Source organism: Heloderma suspectum, chromosome 2 (genome assembly GCF_057233095.1).
Source record: "Heloderma suspectum isolate Gila_16-S chromosome 2, 16-S_ref, whole genome shotgun sequence".
NCBI lineage: Eukaryota > Metazoa > Chordata > Lepidosauria > Squamata > Helodermatidae > Heloderma > Heloderma suspectum.
In genome coordinates this window covers 401954256-401976746 of record NC_139459.1, presented here as the reverse complement: position 1 = coordinate 401976746, position 22491 = coordinate 401954256, and the positions used below count along the sequence as shown (strand labels likewise).

The following is a 22491-nucleotide window of genomic DNA, read 5'->3' as shown; positions in this document are numbered from 1 at the left end:
GCAGTTCAGTAACCTACAAAATCCAAAGTTTGAATCCTTCCTGTACCATTAACTCAAGTGTATTTAAAAGTAAGTCACTCTCACTCTCCCCCTCCTTCTCTCACCTATTTTGCTCATTCTGCACTATGAGGAAATATTCACCTACTATACGGGATTATTGATTTCGGATTACAAAAGTAACCAAAAGCCTGTATGGGAAATGGACAGGGGGAGTAAAGAGGAATGCTTTTCCTGTGGTGTATCCTGCAATGAGCAGGGGGTTGGACTAGATGGCTTTGAAGATCCCTTCCAATTCTTTCATTCTGTCTGGATGGTCTTGGTTGCCAGCTGAGTACTTCTGACATGGAATGGTAGCTTCAGTGGCATGATAGCTTCAGTGGCCTGATAGCTTCAGTTGCATAGATGCCAAGTGTCTATTCTAGTGATCAGACAAGTGTGGGACTTTGGTCTACCATCCTGCCACTGACAGCCACCCTGCTCCAAGGTTGTGGGGAAGCTGGAACTAGGGATGTCAGAGAATTCCGCCACGGACTCCAGTGAGGCTGGATTCCTTAGAATCCGCCCCCCTGGAATCTGTGGCGGAATGGCCTCCCCCCCCACGGAATCCCCCGGGACAGAGCTTACCTGGCGGCAGATGTGGCGGTGGCTCCAGCGGCGGCTCTGGCTGGTCTCCCGGTCGCTGCCAGGTTGCTGCAGCCGCAAATGGCGGCCGTCGTAGCGGCTGCCATTTGCGTGGCTTCCTTTTGCCATGACAGGCTATGTAAGTATTTACGTAGCCGATTACGTCAAAGAGCAGGCACGCAAATGGTGGCCGCTATGCCATTTGTGCCCCTGCTGTTTGCCGTAATAGGCTACGTAAGTATTTACGTAGCCTATCACAGCAAAAGACAGCCACGCAAATGGTGTCGCGGCTGCCATGCAAATTTGCGGCCGCAGCAGCCCAGCCATGGCCGGAATTCCGTCTGCGGCCAGCCCTGGCTGGTGGCTCCACGGAGTCGCCAAGGAGCCAGCCGGGGAGGATGCCAGGGGAAGGGACGAAGCGCCTCCCCCCTCCATCGCTGACGCCCCGGAACGGACGAGTGAGTACGTTTCATACATCCCTAGCTGGAACAGGCCACAGCCTGGAATATGATGCCAGATCTGTCTTGCCTGAATGACACATCGTTTCCTGGCCTTTTGAAGCTTGAGTGAACATGAGAAACCCCTAATACAGCATGTTACCCAAAATGAGTTTTGAAATCATTGCATATATTATGGAGGGAGCCATCCTATGGCCGCTGGTCAGCAGCTAGACGGCCATACGATATGTGGTTTTCCAGCCAGGAACTGACCTTGGAGACAGCACACCGGGGTCAGTTCCCGGAGAACCGACCTCCCCCCCCTTCTTGCACTGCCTCACGGGCAGCACTGAAGAGGGGTGTGCAGTGGCCAAAACAGGGCATTCTGGGGGCATTCCAGGGCAGGGAAGGCAGAAATGCCAGTATGACGCATCCTATGTGTCAACCGGCAGCCTCCTCCCGCACTCTGCCTTCCCGTGGCCAGACAGCCGAACTCGGCTGTCTAGCCGCAAATGCAGGGCAGGAGAAGTGCGGAGGGGACAATCCCCTCCGTGCTTCTCCTACCCTGCATTGGATAGGCAGCCCCCTCCATTTTGGAGGCAGCCGCCTATCTCCATAGGATCGTGCCCTTATTTATTTTAATTGTACCCCGCCTTTCTACCTAGAAAAATGAGACTCTAGGTGGCTATATATCCTAAAAGGATATCTTGGTCGTAGTTCATTTGATGACATTTCATTAAATAAAGGTGAGGCCGAGCTCAGCTTCCCCCCTGTGCCCACCCCAGACCATGTCTGGAGCGCAGAGCTGTGACTGTGAGTTCTCGCAAACATGTTTATTTCCCTGGCCGTGCGTCTGCGCATGGAGCCAAATACAGAGTTCAGGATGCTGCAGAAGTGACACGCTTTCCCCTTGTGATTATCAAAATGATAGTGATCGATTCTTCTTCTTGCCAAAGCTCAAGGGGTTTCTCTCCCCACACACAGCAAGAACAGTCACTTCTGAGTCCCCTGGCATCAGCATCAGATTCAGGAGCAGCATGAGGCGATGTCTTGCGACCAGGTGCAAGAGAACTGGCACAGAAATGCTTCCTGCGCAGAGCTGCATCTGGGAGGAGGTCCAGGGCAGGCGAGGAGGGCCGTGTGGGTGTGAGGTTGACTTCCTCTCATCCCCCTCAGCTGTGAAGCCTCGGCTGGCTGGGCCCCATCTGCATTGGGGAAGCAACTCAGTCTTACAAGAGGGCTTTGGCTTCTTTCCATTCTTCTTCCCATAAGTTGGGAGGAGCAAGGCGGAGGCAGCCAAAATGATCCTGCTCCTGCTCCTGCTCCTGCTGCCGCCGCCAACCTGTGGGAATCCGAAGGCCAAATGCCCCTTGACTATGGGAAGGGATGGAATCCACCCGTGGAGCTATGACAGGTCAGGAGTCCACCTCATTAGCGGGGTCATCCCTGCAACAGGGGCTGTATTTCGACAACACAGTTTCGACCAGCCTCCTTCTATCCAGCTTTTTTCGTAAGTCACTGCGTGTGTGGTGGAGCTGCCGCTGCTCCACTCGGTACTAATTCCATGAGCTCCAATCCCCCCTAATTACCAGTCCCTGCCCCGTTCTTTGGTACCTGCTTAATGGCTCTTTCCATCCAAGGAACGATGGAAAAAGCTGGAAATGCTCAGCCTGCAGAAGACAAGACCAAGGGACAACGTGATAGCAGCCTTCAAATATCTGAAGGTCTGCCATGCTGAAGATGGAACAGACTTAGTCTCTGTGGGCAGGACCAGTACCGGCAAGTGGAAATGGCAGGGAAACAGACTTGGGCAAAACATGAGGAGAAGCTTCCCTAGCATGTGCCCTCCAGATCTTTTGGACTACAACTCCCAGCATTGTCTGTGCTGGCTGAGGCTGGTGGAAGATGAAGTCCAAAACATCAGGAGAGCACTGGGCTGGGAAGCCTGCATCAGCAGAAACTTCCCGATGGAGCACGCTGTTCAGCAGTGGCACCGGTGGCCTCAGGGAGTGAGGGATGCTGCAGTTGCTTCCTATACTGCAGATCCTGCTATGAGCAGGGGGTGGAGCTAGATGACCTCCATGATCCCTGCCAAGTCTAAAACACTACGATTCCTTTCCCAGTGATTCCAGAATGCAATTTGTGCTTTGCACAATAGCAGCACGCTGGATCGACATTTTCACTGCCCTCTGCTCCACCATCTTGGATCCCATCAGCATTTACGTGAAGTTAGGATTTATTTATTTTTTTGCCCCAATGTGCCTAACCTTATACTGACTTACATCAAATTGCGTTTATCAATTCGATGCTCCTTCTCCTAGTTTAGAGAGAACAACTGGCATTGCATTGGCCACCCTCCAGTCCTCTGGTACAGAGGCTGACCTTAGGGAAATGTTACACATTTCTCTTAGAATATGGATATGTAATACTTTTGTGCCATTAAAAATGGGAGGACAGGTGACTTCAGCTTCTGCATGTAATTGCAGATGAGGTGCTCCTGATTCTTTGTACGTTTGTGAGGGGGGGGGGGTGGAGGGAGAACTGCTCTGACTGCACTTGATTTGCAGTTTGAGATAACAACAGTGGACTACATTCCAGGGTTGTTGTGAGTGACACTGTCTTAGCTTTTAGTTCCCCGCAATACTATGCTATGTTGTTTGCCCGGTAAGTCTTTCAGAACTATGGAACAAACGATGAAGATGAAAATATGAACAGGGATAATATGGGCCTAAGAATAAAAATAGCCTTGCAGATATGAAAAAAAAATAACCTTTCAGTTCCTTAAAGAACAATATCAAAGCTAGGAAGTGTAGAGCTTCAGTGAAATTCATCTCCCCCATCCAAGAGTGCTGATGTAATTGAGTTGTTGTTGTGGTGGTGGTGGTGGTGTTTTTATGATAGCCGAGAAATTCTAAAATGTGTGCCGCAGGGGATGGGAGCTAAATCTCAGACAGTTACTTACAAAACCTTGGAAAGTAGCCCAACTACAGAAATCTCAGAGCAGAAATGTCCAAAGAGATCCAGAGCAAATTACCAGAGGAAGAGCTGCGAGAGAGGTCACGGCAATCCCGCCCCCCATCACACACACTCACGCAGAAAATATTTCTTCACTTATTTACTCCCTAATTTAGAGGCTCCTTGCTCTATTTTACCACAAGTACATCCAGACACCCCAACTTTCATTTTAAGTAGCTTCCATCCCCCTTAGCAGAACATTCCCCAACCTGGTGCCCTTCAGATCTTTTGGACTTCAACTCCCATGAGCCCCAGCCAGCATGGCCAAACGTCAGGAATATTGTGAGGAGTTGTAGTCCAGAGCAACTGGGAGGAACCAGACTGGGTTTTCAGACTGCCGTCGAGCAATGCCCCGGCATTCAGTGAACCTTCATCCTCACCCATGGTCCTTCCGCTGTTTCTCCCTCAGTTTCCAGGGCCCAGTTCCAGCACTGGGGGTACATCTGCATTGGTTCTGTTTTGAAATGGATCCCAGCTATTGACCCTGGGCAAAAGGTATTTGCTCCTTTCCCAGCTGCTTCAACACAAGCTAATGGCTGTGAGAGCTGGACTATAAGGAAGGCTGAGTGCCGATTCGAAGAATTGATGCTTTCAAACTGTGGTGCTGGAGAAGACTCTTACGAGTCCCCTGGACCGCAAGGAGGTCAAATCAGAGAGAGAGAGAGAGAGAGAGGGAGAGGGAGAGGGAGAGGGAGAGGGAGAGGGAGAGGGAGAGAGCCTTGAAAGCACTGTGGAGTCAAAGAAGCAACAACTAATTTTATTTTATTTTTTCCAGGAAAGGCTCCACATATCACTGGAAGATCCTGTCCTTCCTGTTTGCCATTCAGGAGATCGACGGGGGTCTGAGGCTCTTATCCAACATCACCCTGGGATACAGCATCCATGACAACTATTTCAATGCCAGGCTGACTTCGGATGCCTTGCTAGACCTGCTCTCTCCTGGGCAGGCGAATGTCCCCAGCTACAAGTGTGGAAGGCGGAATCACCTCTTGGCTGTTCTGGAAGGGATGGAATCTGACATCTCCATCCAGATTTCAAGCATGTTAGGCATCTACAAAATCCCTCAGGTGCAGAGGGGTGGGGGGTGGGGGGTTGCAGGCTGAGACTAGCTCCACTTCAGATGGTCTACGGAGAAATCAAGAAGTTCTCCAGACAACTTCCCCTCCCCATGAGCACAGGAAGTGTGGAGTGGTGATCTGGATCCACAGTGGGGCACAAAGTGTAAAATCACACACACACACACACTCAGAGCTTCACTACAGCAGGCTAAAATCGCACATCATCACCAGGGCTTCTGCTTTTGGATTCTTTGTGGGTTTAATATCGGCTCCTTCACGCGGGGCGGATACATGCTTTCTCGGGCGGGGGAGTCAGGAGGGGCAGAGTGGGGCCTCCGTATTGTCAGGACAGGACGCCCGGCTGCACAGCATGAACGATGGGTCAGAATCCCTGCTGTCACCTCATGCAGGACACGGCACAGTATGGTGGAATCTCAAGAAGGAGGTACCCTGCGGGGAGGGGGGAGGCACATTTTCTATATGTTTTATTATAGAGAAATAGTTAGTGCTGCCAGTATATTGGATTATCTCCGTGCTCTCTCAAAGCGGGATAAATGAGGGAAGGTATGTGAGGCATCCTGGAGTTTGACGGCATCATCTAAAGGACCTGCAAACTTCCCTGTGTGGCCCATCACGAGTGTGCCATAAATCTCTCTTGTAAAGAAGCTCTCATACATTTGGGTCCCAATCTATTTATGAAGACGGGGATTGCTGGCTAATTATGGGGAAAAAATCTTGCACTGGAGGGCAAATCAGATGAATAACGTCATGTGTAGTTAAGTACTCCGTCATATGCTTATAGCTCAGAACTGGGGGGGCACTGAGAGACATCAGTGGGGGGGGACTCTATTTTGCAGCTGTCGGTCACTCCTAGTTATCAAATGTGCTTCTGTTCTCGGTTCTGTTTCTTGGCCATGTTAAACACTGCTTGGAAAATGGGATGAACTGGGAACTTGCATCCCTCACAAGATATTCCCTAATTTGGGGCATTTTTTTTTCCAAGCATTCTATCATTTTGAAGCCTGCACATTTTATTCATCATAAAGGTAAGGTTATTTGTTCCATTGGTATGAAGTCTGGCATAGGTAAATTCCAGTTAATCTGGCCAGATTTTAAAAAAATATCCAGTGAAGAAGTGAAATTTGGTTTGAAGCAAAACAAACCACCTGTCTCTTCCTTTCTCGGCCAGGTCAATTATGCTTTTGTTTCTCATGGTCTGAGCGATAGAATTCAGTTCCCTTATTTCTACCGGATGGTCCCCAAAGAAGGAACCCAGTATCCGGGCATTGTCAAACTGCTCCTGCATTTCAGGTGGACGTGGGTGGGTCTCCTTGCTGCAGACACTGATAACGGAGGGAGATGCATGAGGATCTTGACACCTGAGCTCATCAGGAACGGGGTTTGTGTTGCTTTCTCACAAAGCATCTCAGGACTGTATACGAACAAGGTAGACTTTCCTCATGCTTCATTCCAGAATTGGAGACAAGTCAACGTCTTTGTTTATTGTGCAGAGACTAGATACTTCATACATGGAATACAAATTATACAGCAGGCAGTTGAAATGTTTATGAAACCTACTGCAGGGAAAGTCTGTGTCACAACAGCTTTGTGGGACATCACCTTGGAGTTGATGTTTAAACATATGCCTTTCACACATATCCACAGTGTGTTTTCTTTCTCTCTCCAGAAAAATAAAATGGTAAACTATGACAATTTTGTATCCTTCTCCTTTTTTCTCAAGTATTTTGTGGGAAAATCATTTCATTGTTCATATTCAAAGCATCCATTGTCTGTGAAAAGCTGGAGCAGATGCAGGGAGAAAGAAAAACGGGAGGCTCTGCCCCAAGAGGTCATGGAGAGAATCCTCTCTCTCGACACCTACACCATTTACAACACCGTCCAGGCTGTGGCCCATGCCTTGGTTGCTGCTTATGCATCCAGACCCAAAAGGAGGGTGGTAGAAGGTGGAGGCAGGCTGGATGTTCAGAGGCTTTGTCCATGGCAGGTATTCCTTTTCCCGTATCCCAGACACCTCTGCTCAGTTGTACAATTCCAGCATGATTGCGTTGGATTTAGAATCTGATTATATAAGAAAAAGGAGGTGAAACGATGGATATCTATGGAGCAAAACCAGCTGCAAATCTCCATACGTTGGTCCCTCGTTTGCCCCCCTTTCATCAGCCTTCGAGGACTCGGCTCATCGGGCAGGAGGTGTCTCCATGGTTGATTTGCTGCAAGCTGGCTCCATTTGGAGGTCATTTGGGGCACAAGACGTTGTGCCCATCACACAGACACACCAGAGCTTTTCACACACACACACACACACAGAGAAAATTCCTGAGACTACTTTAAGTGTGATTCATTTCCTCAAGTCAGCTTCTCCGCGCTATAGTTGTTGTGTGCTCCAATGCCCACATTTACTTCAAGTATGCTAGCCCTGCCCAGGGGTGTGCCTTCCACCATGACCCCAGCCAAGGGGTGTTTCCCGTCCCTCTTTATCCCAGCACAAACCAAGTAGTGTCTATTCAGAAGTAACTCCCACTGTGGTCAGTGAGGCTTGTCCTCTAAATGCGCACTGCCAAAGTTCCTGAGATCCATTTCTTTGATGTTTGGTTGATAGCTGTAGGGAAGAAATTAATGCGCAGCTTTGATCTTTCCCAGAATGGGGGCTTCAGGGGCGAGGAGAAAGTGAGGTAGAGCCTGGAGGGGGGGAGCCTCTCTCACTGGTTGAGCAGCTCCTGCCAGTCTGATGACGTGCAGTTCCAATCCCCCCACCCCACCTGGAAGTATGTTCCTGCCAAGAGAATTAAAAAGGTGAAGTGTACTCATTCGTGGGTCCCTGTGCCGATTCCTTGAAAAATCCCGGTAGTCCTCCATTTGCTTCTCCTTCCGTTGTCATGGAGATCCCTCCGGGTCATAGCCCCATCACTGGTGCAACTCCTCTGTCTCTGCAGTGGCCCATTCTTCATGCTCCACCACCGGAGTCAGCCATCTTGCTGGCTCTCTCTGGTCCTTCCTGCCTCCTGACTGGGCTGCTATTTTGTCACCTCTCCGGCTCCACTGGGGCACCTCCTTCCATCCCTCTTTTGTCTGTAGAAGTGTCAGAGGGTACATTTTTACATTTTCTGGTTCCTTTTGTTATTGTACCAAGCTGGACTTTCCCCCCATCATTTTGTATTCAACTTATCCTTTCCAAAGTATTTCTTGCACTTCAGCAGATAATAGTGTTCTGATGGGAGCAGTTTTTTTAAAAAAAATCAGATTGTACAATCGGATGTGAGCGTAAAGAAATTCAGATCTTCTCCCAAACACACACGAAACATACAATACTTATAGCACAGTCTTCTGTGTTCCTACTCAGAAGCAAGCCCTACTGAATTCTGTCGAAATTGCTCCCAGGTTAGTGTGCAAAGGATCACAGACTTAATTATGCAGCTGATGATTTGCTGACTTTTAAAGGTGGCTGAAATGTACCCCATAAAGAGGCTGGCCTCCCTTTGCCTGAGCGTAAGAATAGGCCCAGATTGCAGAACAAGTGCGTACAGTATATCTACTGATTTATTATTTCATTATTATTTGTTACATTTCTATACTGCCCAATAGTCAAAGCTCTCTGGGCGGTTTACAAAAGGGTAACACCTTAAACGTCCAATAAAATCCACAACCTAAAAAAAAAACATTTACATGAAAACAATTAAAAGCAATCCAGGATAGAAATCCCAGGACTGCTTAAACCCTAATGTTAACAGAGACAGTCAGGCCATGCGAATGCAGCCACTTAAATCTGGAATGAGCCATGAGCCACCGGAGACTGAAGTGCGAAATGAGCAGAACTAAGGAACTGAGTGTCATTTCTTCTTTCTTTAATGCTGCCGTGTTCTCTCCCATTCTAGCTACACCCTTTCCTGAGAAACCACAGTTTTTACAATACTTCTAGGGATGGAGTGTATTTAGATGAGAGCGGGGACCTCGCAGCCAACTTTGACATCCTGAATTGGGTGGAGCTTCCCAATACGAGTATCGCTAGTGTGAAATTTGGGAGTATAGAAAGCCAGAGACCCCCAGGCTTCAAGTTGATTATTAACCAGGACGCCATTGTATTGCCCAAAGGGCTTGACCAGGTGAGGAAGATAATTCCTTTCAATTCACTGTATTCCTTCACAGAAATCCAGAAAATCCAGAAATACAGTATTTTACAGAAATCCAGATAATTCCTTTACAGAATAATTACAGATACTAAATACAGATAAAGAAAAAATAAGTACAGAAATACATACAATATAAATATGCCAGACAAATGCAGTAGTTCTAACATGCCAGATAAATACAGATAAATGCAAATAAATTCGGATAATTCCTTTACAGAAATAGCAATCAGTCCTTTCCATTCACTGTATTTCTTTACCATCTCTGAACCTCTAAGAAATCACGTAACAGGTTGTCCCGAACCTGGGGCCCTTCGGAAAAGTTGCGCTGAAATCAGTGCTGGGTCCAGGTGGGCGAGGGTCCCTGGGCAAGACCCTTGCTCCGTGGGCCCCCTCCCTCAGCGAGCCTCCCTTATCACGGCCATTGTCACCAGCTGTTCTTGCTTCTCCTCTTCCTCACCGTGGCTCCCACTTGCCTGCTTGCCAGGGAGAGAGGCGGAGAGCGAGAAGGCCGGCGCATCTCCTGCTCCTCTCCTCACCAGCACCATTGCTGGGCCAAAGTGAGGGGCTTGTCAGTGGCCCCGCTGGGCTGCGGGCCATTGGCAGGGGCCCAATCATGCCCACGGTTGACACCAGCACTGGCTGCAAACATTGCCCCATGCCCAGCCAGCTTGGCTTTGGAGTTGCTGTCCAACATGTCGGAAGAGCACCGGGCTGTGGAGGGCTGCTCCGGGGGGCTGCCTCTGACTCCCCGCCACTCGCAGCCAGCTGCCGTTCTTCAAGGTCCCAGAGAGAGGGGAGCCTTCTCCCAGCTCTCTTACCCAGCTGGGCACCAGAAGGACCGCCTTCAGACACAGGCTGTGGGTTCCTCGGTCCTTGCATTTTTAGCTTTTGTATATTTCTGTTCATATGTTTGAACTGTACAGGTTTTTAATGCTGTAAAGCTGCCTTGAGTCCCAGTATTGGGGGAAAGGTGGGATATAAATAAATATAAATAGAATAATAATAGTAATCCATTTTCCATGTATATAGCACTATTTAGTCGATAGAGCACTTTACAGACTACAAGAGGAAAAGTACCATACAACCGGACACAAGGGAAGCACGAGAAGAAGGGGAGTAAACTGGGATGCCGCATGCAGTGTTTTCAGAGGCATGTGCTTAGGCTGAGCTATGGGTTTCGCATTCAATCCTAGGGGGCCCCTTGGGTCCTTTCAACTCCGCCTGCCGTTTCTGTAGCTAAATTGGACCTAACAGTTCTCTTATTGACCCTTGTTTCTGTGCATAGCCCCTGCCTCAGTCCAGGTGCGTGCAAAGCTGTCGCCCTGGATCCGTGAAGGTGGTTCAGGAGGGAAAGCCGGTTTGCTGCTACGACTGTCTTCCCTGCGCGGAAGGGACCATCTCCAGCCAGGAAGGTGGGTGACTCCGGAGGACAATGCAGCCCATGTGGTGGAGGGGAGAGATCCACCCACACATGCCCTCTGAAAGTTTTCTGAAAGACATCTCTAAACTTGCATCCTTTATTGCAATATCCAGAATTTGTTTCACAAACGAGCCATGAAAAATGACCTGGGACTGGGAGCATGGCCTGAGGGCTTGAGGGTGGGGAGGCAGAGAATAGGGCAGGGGTCAGTGCCATCAGCCTCCAGATGTCTTCTGCACTTGAAAATGCATGGAAGTCCTCCGTGGTTAATACTGTAGTGTTCACCCCACTGCTATGATCGGTAAGAAATACTGGGGATGGTGCACTTACAAAGATTTGGTTTCCTTTGGAAGGAGGCCGGGTGTTAGATAAAAATAATCCTTGCCTTCGGTTTAGAAGGAAAGGATGCCAGGCAGGCAGCAGTGGATCCAACACTATTTTATTGAAACGTTTTGCAAAACGGGTGCAGAGCAGTCTGGACCTCGAGACACGTGTGCAAAAGCCTTTTATAACATATCGCTTCTATTGTTCTTACCAGTAACCAATGAAACAGTTAGTACATCGGCTCACCAAGTCAATAGCCAATAAACAGTCAGTATCAGCTTACCAAACTGTTAGTCATGAGCACGTCAGTATGATTTTCTTTTTGCTCTGCCTACATTTTTCGCCACTCGGGCTTTTATGTAACTTGAGACGCCAACAGTTACGGAGTCTCTTTTTCTAACAATTCCCTCCTTTAAGTCTTTATTCATGACTTAAAGCGTTTAAAACGGAGCCTCTTTATTGGTACAATAAAGCAAGAGCATCTGTTTTGACAGCGGTTTTTATCAATCGCTGGGATAAGCCTTTAACACAGGGGATAATGCAACAACCAAATAACACTATAACTCTTATCATCACTACAAGCGAAATAAGGATTGAGGCTGCTAGGTGTTTCCATTTTTCAAACCATCTCTCTAACCAGGCAGTCACGGGGTTGTTAATCCTTGAATTCTTGGCTAATTCTTCAGACAAGGCGGTGAGGCCCTGCAAAGCCCTTGTTACCGTGCCATCTGGGGCAGTGTTGTTAGGGATGAAGGTGCAACACCGTCTACCTAGCATGACACAAACCCCTCCTTTTTCTGCTAACATATCAAGAACACGCTGATTTTCCCAAGCCATTTGGCTGGTGGCATCTAGTTGCTCAGCCAATCTCTTTATAGCATCACGGGTATAGTTTATTGAGAGTCTGGCACTTTTTTTTCTTTCCCCATGCGTTTGGGTGCTGGAACAAACGGATCACACAGGTGAGGAGGGAAGGAGTGTCCCATCCCAGTGGAAAGGGCAGCACCTTTGCTACAGATCTCTCTGTGGCACAAACAAAACAGTCAGACTTATTTAAAGACTTGGCTGTATAATTTATCCACTCTAACCACACATTATCAGTTTCCTCTGTTATTGGGATCCCTAACCTGGTTCTCCAGGGACGCCTCTCTTTCTCAGGGATCTGTACCAGAAGTGGTCTGAGGGCTGTAGGTGTGACATTTTGGGGTTTTATCTTAAAGCTGTCAAGCCCAAGTCCTTGAGGTATCACCATCTATGTTAATATTTTTTGACTAACATTACCAACACCACCCACAATACTTGCTTCATATTACAAGTTTTTTATAATTCGATCCCGAGCTTCTCTTAGATGTTGTGACTTGTATATTACAGGTGATTGTGGCTCCTGGATGGCTTCTTCGCCTGTGTCCCTGGCAGCTTCCGGAGGGGTGCCAGGGAGCAGAGGACTGTTGCCCGTGTCCTTCTGTTCTTTCCAGGTGACAGAAGGAAGCAAGGGTCGCCTAAATGGCTTTATCTGGCTGCAATGTGTCTATTTGCTAGAACCTACAAGCTTTACACACGAGTGGCTGGTTGGTCTCACCAAATAAGGCCCCTCCCACCTTTCCTTTAAAGCTTCTTTATTCCACTTTTTCAGCAACACCTCGTCTCCCGTCTGGAAGAGATGGATAGGTGCATCTAACGGCAGTCTCTGTAACGGAACGGAATAAGCTCGTAGCTGTGAAAGAACAGACTGTAGAGAAGTTAACTGATCTCTTAGCATCTGATCACCCACCTCCCACTTGACTTCCTCCCTCTTTCCGCAGTGTACCCGAGGCGGGAACCCAAACATCAGTTCGAAGGGGGACAATTTTATGTCCTTTCTTGGCATCCTTCGAAGCTTCGTTAAAGCTATTGGCAGAGCCTCAACCCAAGTGAGCTTCACCCCTCGTTGGAGTTTGGTTAAAGTCTCCTTGAGGCTCCGATTGATTCTTTCAACCTGTCCACTTGCCTGGGGCCTCCAGGGGCAATGTAAATGCCACTCTACTCCCAGAGCTTGTGCCAGCCCCCGTGTAATAACTGAGGTGAAATGTGAGCCCTGATCGGACTCTATAACTTCGGGCAGGGAGAACCGGGGCACCACCTCCTGTAACAATTTAGCAACAACAGTTTTAGCTTGGCAGTTCCTACATGGAAACGCCTCTACTCACCCTGTCATTTGACACACTATTACAAGCAAATACCTGTAACCCCTACATGGTGGCATCTCAGCAAAATCAATCTGCACCCTCTGGAAAGGATAGTAGGCCTATGGTCGCCCTCCTTTTGGAGGAGGGGGTGCCCTGGGAGGGTTGGTCTTCTGGCAGACTTTATAGGTTGCGGCCAGTCGGTGGGCACATACAGTTATGCCAGGGGAGACAAACAGCCTCTTGCAATAGTCAATCATGGCTGATGCTCCAGGGTGTCCAAGAGAATGGTGAACTTGCTCTAGAACAACCCTCTGCAGGGTCTGTGGAAGAAGCAGTCTTCTATCTGTCATCTGGATCCATCTGTCGTCGCAGGGACTTATTCCGTGTTCTTGTGCCATCCGTAACTCAGCAGGGGAGTATGTGGGGCGCTCTTTTCTTTTGGGTAGAATGAGGAATGTTCCTTGGATTCCCTCTCTGGCTGCTCTTTTTGCGGCCTCATCTGCCTTCTGGTTTTCCTGTCTCTATTTTTCCTCTTTTTCTTTCCCATGGGCTCGGACGTGGACAACAGCTACTTGTGAGGGTAGCTGGAGGGCATCCAGAAGATCCACTATTAGGCCACCATTAGCCACTGGAGGTCTGTTTGCTGTAAGGAATCCCTTCTCTTTCTACAGTTGCCCATGAGCATGCACAACGGCGAAGGCATTTTTGCTATCGGTATACTCGCTTCCTTTTGCTTGCCTGCAGGGCTCTTGTTAAGGCTACCAACTTAGCGGATTGGGCGGAGAAATGAGGAGGCAACCTTTCTTCGTGCACATTTTTGTCTAGAGGGCCGCTCCTGTGTAGCGCCTTCTATCTAGCATATAGCTAGACCCATCTACAAACAGATCTCTGGCTCCCTCTGTTGGTTCATCCTCAAGGTCCAGTCGGCCTTTGGTGTCTAGGTCTAATACTTCAAAGCAGTCATGATCTGGGAGTCCTGATCCATTTGTGCCCAGTAATGCTGGCAGTAGTGTGGCGATATTAAAGCTAGAGCAAGCCTTAAAAGTGAGGTTTTCGTTTGTTAGTAAACCTATTTTATATCGGGAATGCCGGGCTGGGTTGAGAAATTTGCTTCCTCCTCCTGATCCCAAAATTTGCGGCACTCCATGCGGCACCCAAACTTCAATGGGTCCTCCCATTGTCATTCTCTCGGCTTTGGTACAGATCAGAGCTGCTGCCGCTACTGCTCTTAGGCAACTTGGCCATCCTCTTGCTATGACGTCTAGGACCTTGGAGTAATATCCCACTGGTCTCCAAGAGGGCCCTTTTCGCTGGCAGAGCACTCCCGAAGCTATGCCCTTATTTTCATGCACATAAAGTCTAAATGGCCGGCTGGGATTTGGTATGGCCAGTGCGGATGGTGACACAAGAGCAGCTTTAAGACTGAGGAAAGACTTATTCATTTCCTTAGTCCATTTCCATTTATCCAGTCTATCTTTCTGCAGCGCCTCATGCAGCGGCCGCGCTGTCTCCCCACAGTTTGCTATCCATAGTCGGCAGAATCCGGTCAACTCCAGGAAGGCCCTCAATTCGCGGGGGGACTTAGGGACAGGAGTGCCACGGATGACTCCGACTCTTTCTTGCCCTAGGCTCCGAGTCCCTTTAGTTAAGTGGTGGCCTAGGAATTTTACAGTTGGTTGGGCCAACTGTACTTTTTCTTTTGACACTTTATAACCCCCCCTAGATGGTTGACTCTGTTTTCTATTAGGCTCCAGTCCTCGGTGGCCTCTGGGGTGGATTTTTCTGCAACCTTCAAAAGGGCCATTTGGTAGTTACTACTCTGCTGTTTAGGGAGCCGTATCTCCATCCTTCCGTCAGGAGTAAAAGCAATCTCAATTTGGAGTTTAGTCAATGAGTCCCTCCCTAGCAATGCCACCGGACAGGAGGGGGTACAGACAAATGCATGTTCTAGGTGTGTTTTCCCAACCTTGGTGAACAGGGGACGAGAGAGGGGCACTTGGGTTGCCCTTCCCTCGACCCCCATTATGGTGGTGAACCCCCCACCTCCCGTTGGGGGCTCACTGAGGGGGAGGACGGACAGGGCGGCCCCTGTGTCTACAAGGGCTTTGTAGGAGCGGCCCCCAACCTTTATTTTGACCATGGGGTCCCGTCTTGCCTCAGAGACGGCTAAGAGGGGGCCGGGCCCCGGTCTGTCTTAATCTCTTTCCTGTTCATACAGAACTCTCTGCGCTCCTCCCGTATTTTCCCCTCTCTCTTTCTGCTTCAAAGCCTCACAGTCACGCTTCCAGTGCCCCATTTTCTTACAAAAGGCACATTGATCTTTCCCCAGGGGAGATCCTTTCCTTCCCCCTTTCCTCCCCTTTCTAGCTCCCTCTTTGTCAGGTTTAAGAACCGCAGCAAGGAGCTTGGCCTGCCTCTTGTCTTTTTCTTTTCTTTCTTCTTCTTCTTGCCTCTCATAAACCTTTTGAGCTACTTCAACTAAAACTCCTAGGTCAGCTGCCAAGCCTCCTTCAACTTTTTGCAACTTCTTTCTGATGTCCTGGCAGCTATTTCCCATGAACTGAGTCGTGAGGATCCTTAAATTATTTGGATCATTCAAGTCAATGTCAGTATATTTGGTGAAGGCTTCCCTTAGCCTTCGGAGGAACACGGCAGGAGGCTCGTTTTTGTCTTGTTTTAAAGTCAGAACTTTTTGCAAATTGGGGGCCCTCCGCGCGGCTTGTCTCATGCCTGCTAAAATGAGCCGAAAATACGGCATGCCTCTGCCTTTGTGCAGCGGTGGCTAGTCTCCGATCAGGCTGTCTTAAAGGCAACACTGCTGCTATCTGATCTTCGGTCACAAGGGGGAGCTCCTCCCTAAGCTTGGCGCGCGCCGGCAAGAATAATCGGTTTCTGACTAAGGAAACAAGTGTTTAATAACATCTGTGTGTCGTCCCAGGTAGGATTGTGTGTGAGCCTCACATTTTCTATTAAGGACAACAATGGACTGGGGTCCTCCTCAAAGGAGGGGTTAAATTGTTTCCAATTATACAAGTCAGATGTCGTGAATGGGACATAAACAAACAACGTCTCTTGAGGATATTGGGCAGTAGAGTCGGGGACCTCTCTAATAGGGAAGGTCAATTTTTTCTTAATTATCACAGGGAGGGCCAAGGACATACATTTAATTACCCATGGGGCGGGCCTGCCGCCGAGGGGTACACAAGTTGCCCACGAATCAATATAAGGGAACTGGTCCCAACTTCCCCTCTGTGCTACTGTAGTTCGCACATCAGATACCAAGGTTGGGTCAAAAGACCCCTCAGGTGGCCATTTGGGTTCTAATACTGGCCATTCCCGAGTGCAAAAAAAGACAAGACGATCCTTTGTCATCTTAGTTCTATAATCTTGCTTAAAACGTGACCAATTGCGCAAACAACACTCCAAGGGCGTATGGGACTTCTTCGCAGACTTAGATTGGGACCCGCCCATGACGGTGGGAATTTCAGTCAGCAATTCTTGCGCTTCGCCCTCCTCTGACCTAGCCCATCTCCGGGGTAAGGAAATGCAGATCGGGGCTCCCCACTCGCTTCGCCCGTAGGCGTCTCACACAAGCACAAACACACCACCGTCCCGCGTTTATCCCCTAATGTAAGCTGTTTCACTTACCCCAAAAGCCTCTTCTGTCCCGCCCGCAGCTGCGTCCAGCTGCTTATTGATCCACTGCCGGTGCCTAAAAGGAGTGATCACGTCTCCCTCTTCCTCTGGCGTTGGTCCCCGAGCACCTCTGCCGCCGCCATCGTGAGGAGAAGGCAGTGTAAACAACCGCCTGTGGCCACTTCTCCTCCGTGGCCCCTCGGCTCAGTGCGAAGGGGACGCGCCCCGAAGCAGGATCCGAGTCACGGCACCAAATTGTTAGATAAAAATAGTCCTTGCTTTCGGTTTAGAAGGAAAGGATGCCAGGCAGGCAGCAGTGGATCCAACACTATTTTATTGAAACGTTTTGCAAAACGGGTGCAGAGCAGTCTGGACCTCGAGACACGTGTGCAAAAGCCTTTTATACCATATTGCTTCTATTGTTCTTACCAGTAACCAATGAAACAGTTAGTACATCGGCTCACCAAGTCAATAGCCAATAAACAGTCAGTATCAGCTTACCAAACTGTTAGTCATGAGCACGTCAGTATGATTTTCTTTTTGCTCTGCCTACATTTTTCGCCACTCGGGCTTTTATGTAACTTGAGACGCCAACAGTTACGGAGTCTCTTTTTCTAACACGGGGATGCTGAGTGGCATTTTGTAATATTTGTAATGGTTGTGTTTGTTCACAAGTATACATTCAACCATGAGAAGATACGTGCTAGATAGACCGAAGGATAGGGATGTCAGAGAATTTCTCCATGAATCTCAGGGAGGCCGAATGCCAGCCCATTCGGCCCCCCGAAATTGGTGGAGAAACAGTCTGCCCCCCCCGCCCCCCCGGGACGGGACTTACCTTGTGCGAATGTCCCTGGCGGCGGCGGCTCTGGCGGCGGTGCGGCGGCGGCTGGTCTTCCGACCGGCTGCCACTGCCGCCATTTCCAAGTAAAAAAACAAACAAACAAAAAAAAACATGATGGGCTACGTAAAGATTTACGTAGCCTGTCACGGCTAGATTTTTAAAAAACACCATGATAGGCTACGTAAATGTTTACGTAGCCTATCACGGCTGAGTGGGGAAAAAAAAAACCGCGCCATTTGCGTACGCGCGGTTTTTTGTTTTGTTTTTTTCACTCAGCCGTGATAGGCTACGGCAACATTTACGTAGCCTATCACGGCTGACTGCAGGGATGCAAACGGCGGCAGCTATGGCCGCCGCCATTTGCATTCCTGGCCGGCCAGGATTCGCGGCGGGAGGGACTGGGCACCTCCCCCCCGGCCAGAATTTCGGGAGGGAGGGACGGGGCGCCTCCCTCCTGGCCAGAATTTCAGGGGGAGGGACAGAGCGCCTCCCCCCCCCCCACGAATCAACATTCGGGATCAAGTGAGTGACTTTCGTACATCCCTACGAAGGCCTTTCTAGTTCAGCATTTTATTTCACAAAGTGAGTCATGAGGAAGCGGGCAACCAGATGCCAAATGGAAACCCACTCATAGGACATGAGTGCAATGGCACCCTCCCGCCCATGTTCCAGAAACTGTTTGGATGGGGAGCAGAATACAAATGTTGTAAATAAATGCAACTGGTGCTGCTGATCATGGAAGTGGCATGGAGCCATCAGGACTAGTAGCCATGGACAGCCCTCTCCCCCACGAATTGGTCCAACCTCCTTTTAAAGCCATCCAAATTGGTGGCCATCCCCACATCTTTTGGAAGTGAATTCCCAGCACTGGGAGGAATTGGCTGAGTCCCCTGCTGCCCACATCCCTAGCTGTAATCTCTGATCACAGATCATTGGAGATAACAGCAGGGATTCTTGCAGGGACCAGGACGTGGAGACCTGCCCCCTAGACGAATTCATGAAAGTTTCACAGGCTGGAAGGAGGGCCTCCATGAGCCAGATTCGGCTTGTGGGCCAGAGGTTCCCTCTCCCTGGGTTAAAGTCAGGTTTAACCACGAGGGACACCGAATGTGGCTTGTTAACCCTGGAGAATGATGACTCCTCAAAGGCCTTTCTGTGCCCTGCATGAAATGAATGTGTACTGCTCATCCCATCATGAAAACATCTTGGATAGAATGTAAAAGGAGAGAGGTTAGCAAAGAAGCAAGGGAGATGTTTCTGTTGTTATTTCCAGATTCAGAGAACTGCACGAAGTGTCCAGATGATCAGCATCCAAACAAGGACAGAGATCAATGCATGCCTAAAGTTATAATTTTTTTGTCCTATGAAGAACATTTGGGCATCATCCTGGCTTCCTTTGCCCTATTCCTGTCCTTGACCACCAGCTTTGTGTTAGGGATCTTCATTAAATTCCTAGAATCTCCAGTAGTCAGAGCCAACAACCGGGACCTCTCCTACATTCTCCTCGTCTCCCTCCTGCTTTCCTTCTTGTCCTCCTTCCTCTTCATTGGCCAGCCAAGAAAACTGTCCTGCTTCCTCCGGCAAATGGCCTTCAGCTTCATCTTCTCGGTTGCCATCTCTTCTCTGTTGGCCAAAACGATCACTGTGGTGCTGGCCTTCCTGGCCACAAAGCCAGGGAATAGGGTGAGGGGATGGCTGGGGAAGAGTCTGGCCAACTCCATTGTCATTTCCTGTTCTGCTGTCCAAGTTGTCATCTGCACCATCTGGCTTGGCATCTCTCCCCCATTCCCAGACACTGACATGCACTCCCAGCCTGGACAGATCATCCTGCAATGCAATGAAGGGTCTGTCACTCTGTTTTATAGTGCCCTTGGCTACATGGGCTTCCTGGCTGCCATCTGCTTCACAGTTGCTTTCCTAGCCAGGAAGCTGCCTGGGGCCTTCAATGAAGCCAAGCTGATCACCTTCAGCATGCTGGTCTTCTGCAGCGTTTGGATGTCCTTTGTGCCCACCTACCTGAGCACGAAGGGGAAATACATGGTGGCCGTGCAGGTCTTCTCCATCTTGGCCTCCAGCGCTGGCTTGCTGGGCTGCATCTTTCTCCCCAAGTGCTACATGATTGTACTGCGGCCAGATCTGAATACAAAAGAGCATCTGATGATGAAAATTAAAGACGGTGTCTGATTGATATGGAACTGTTTTTCAGAGGTGTCATTTAGCAAGCATCTGAGACCCCACCCCACCCTGGATATTTCAGATCATGCGAATCTCTATCTCTGCATACTTTGCTGGGTTTTGAAATGGAAGGATTGTAACAATTAAATAAGAAATATAAACATGTATTATGTCATCCTCCCCTTGTCCATTTTGTCCTCACAACAACCCTGTGAGATAGTTTAGCCTGGAAGTCAGTGACTGGCCCAAATCCACTCAGTGAGTTTCCTAGTTGAGTTGAGATTTGAACCCAGATCTCCCCAGGCCTAGTCCAACACTCTGCCCACTACACCACACTGCCTGTACATTTCTGATCTAAAACTGCACCCAGAAGTTTTATTACAAACAAGCCATAGCATAATAAAATCACCTCCTCTTATCAAGTCCATTCAACTATATACAATCCTCCCCCACCCAAGTTTCTCTGAAGTGCTACGTGATGAAATGGTATTTTGTTTTGTTATTTAGTTGTAGACGCACAGAATCATAGCATAGTAGGGTTGGAAGAGGCCTACAAGACCATCAAGTCCAATCCCCTGCTCAATGCAGGAATCCAAGTCAGAGCCCCTGCGTTGATTATTGGCGTCTGAACAAGCTGATCTAGCCACATCTGTATCCCATGCCTCATGCTGATGACTTCCTGGAACAGCTGGGGAGGGGGGACAAATACATTACCATGGTTGACTTGACCAGGGGGTACTGGCAAATGTCCCTTGATGAGGACCCTGCTCTGAAGTCTGGGTTCGTGACCCATTTGCTATTTCCCACCACTATCTTCAAAAAGGGTAAAAAGGAGGAACCTGGGAACTACAGACCAGTCAGTCTGACATCAATCCCTGGGAAAACTCTGGAGCAGATGATAAAGCAAACCATCTGGAAGCACCTTGAAAACAATGCCGTGATTACTCGAAGCCAACATGGATGTGTCAAGAACAAATCCTGCCAGATGAATCTGATCTCATTTTTGGATCAAGTAACCTCCCTACTGGACTGTGGGAATGCTGTGGACATCATATATCTCGACTTCAGAAAAGCTTTTGACAAAGTGCCCCATGGTATCCTGACGAGCAAACTAGCTCAAAGTGGGTAGATGAAGCAACGATCTGGTGGATCCACAGTTGGCTACAGAACTGGACTCAAAGAGTGCTTATCAATGGGAACTTCTCAAGCTGGGGAGGGGTAACAAGCGGGGTACCCCAGGGCTCAGTCCTGGGCCCAGTGCTCTTCAACATTTTTATTAATGACTTGGAGGAGGAGGTGCAGGGAATGCTGATCAGGTTTGCAGATGACACAAAATGGGGCGGGATAGCTAATACTTCGAAAGACAGAAAAAAATTCAAAGTGATCTTGAGAGACTGGAGAGCTGGGCAGAAAACATCAGAATGACATTTAATAGGGATAAATGCCAAGTTCTGCACCTAGGAAAAAGAAACCAAATGCACAGTTACAAGATGGGGGCTACGTGGCTCAACAACACTACAAGTGAGAAGGAGCTTGGAATTGTTGTCGATCACAAGCTGAACGTGAGCCAACAATGTGATGTGGCTGCAAAAAAGGCCAATGCTCTTTTAGGCTGCATTTATAGAAGCATCGCTTCCAAATCCCGGGAAGTATTAGTCCCCCTCTACTCAGCACTGGTTAGGCCTCATCTGGACTACTGTGTCCAGTTCTGGGGACCGCACTTGAAGAAGGATGCAGACAAATTGGAGAAGGTTCAGAGGAGGGCAACAAAGATGATCAGGGGACTGGAAACAAAACCCTATAAGGAGAGACTGAAAGAACTGGGCATGTTTAGCCTTGAGAGGAGAAGGCGGAGGGGAGATATGATAACACTCTTCAAGTACTTGAAAGGCTGTCACAGAGAGGAAGGCCAGGATCTCTTCTCGATCATCCCAGAGCGCAGGACACGGAATCATGGGCTCAAGTGACAGGAAGCCAGATTCTGGGAGAACATCAGGAAAAAATTCCTGATTGCTAGAGCAATATGACAATGGAACCAATGACCTAGGGAGGTGGTGGGCTCTCCCACGCTGGAGGCATTCAAGACGAGGCTGGACAGCCATCTGTCAGGGATGCTCTGACTTGGATTCCTGCACTAAGCAAGGGGTTGGACTAGATGGTCTTGTAGGCCCCTTCCAACCCTACTCTTCTATGATTCTGTGATTCTATCTCATCCAGCATATGAAGCTGCATTATACTGAGTCAGAATGTGGGTCCATCTAGCTCAGTGCTGTTGACACTGACTGGCAGCATCTCTCCCAGGTTTCTGGCAGGATTCTTGCTTACCCTCCCTGGAGATCATGGAGATGTGTGTTTCCCCCTCCCCTTCTCAAAGGATCCCTCAGGTGCCATCCTCACCATCCACCCGAACTCGGCACCCAGCAGGAGCAGCAGCAGCCCCTGACACATGTGGGGACCCCAGGAAAGCTCCTTTTGCCCCTCCTCCTTCTGCCATTCCAGCTCCCTTGAAGTCAGATGTGCACGGTGGAGATGGCCAGGCGGAGACTCCGGAGGCAGTGGGGTGAGAGTTGCCCAATGAAGCCGAGTCCTGGCCCCAGAGGGGGTCTGGGGTGGGGGGGTTGTCTGGGCCAGCCTGTGCAAGCTCAGCC

At 49.1% G+C, this 22491-nt stretch overlaps 1 protein-coding gene across 1 annotated transcript; it reads left to right on the top strand.

Moving 5' to 3' along the window:
• The first annotated feature begins 2103 nt into the window (after window positions 1-2103).
• Window positions 2104-19852, top strand: LOC146356656 (vomeronasal type-2 receptor 26-like). Its single transcript, XM_084830240.1, has 10 exons — window positions 2104-2202; window positions 2699-2837; window positions 4483-4568; window positions 4901-5140; window positions 6321-7136; window positions 9025-9252; window positions 9569-9660; window positions 9764-10136; window positions 10565-10691; window positions 18942-19852. Exons 1-10 carry the CDS (start codon window positions 2104-2106, stop codon window positions 19850-19852), a joined length of 3111 nt encoding a protein of 1036 aa, XP_084686366.1.
• Window positions 19853-22491: the final 2639 nt, after the last annotated feature.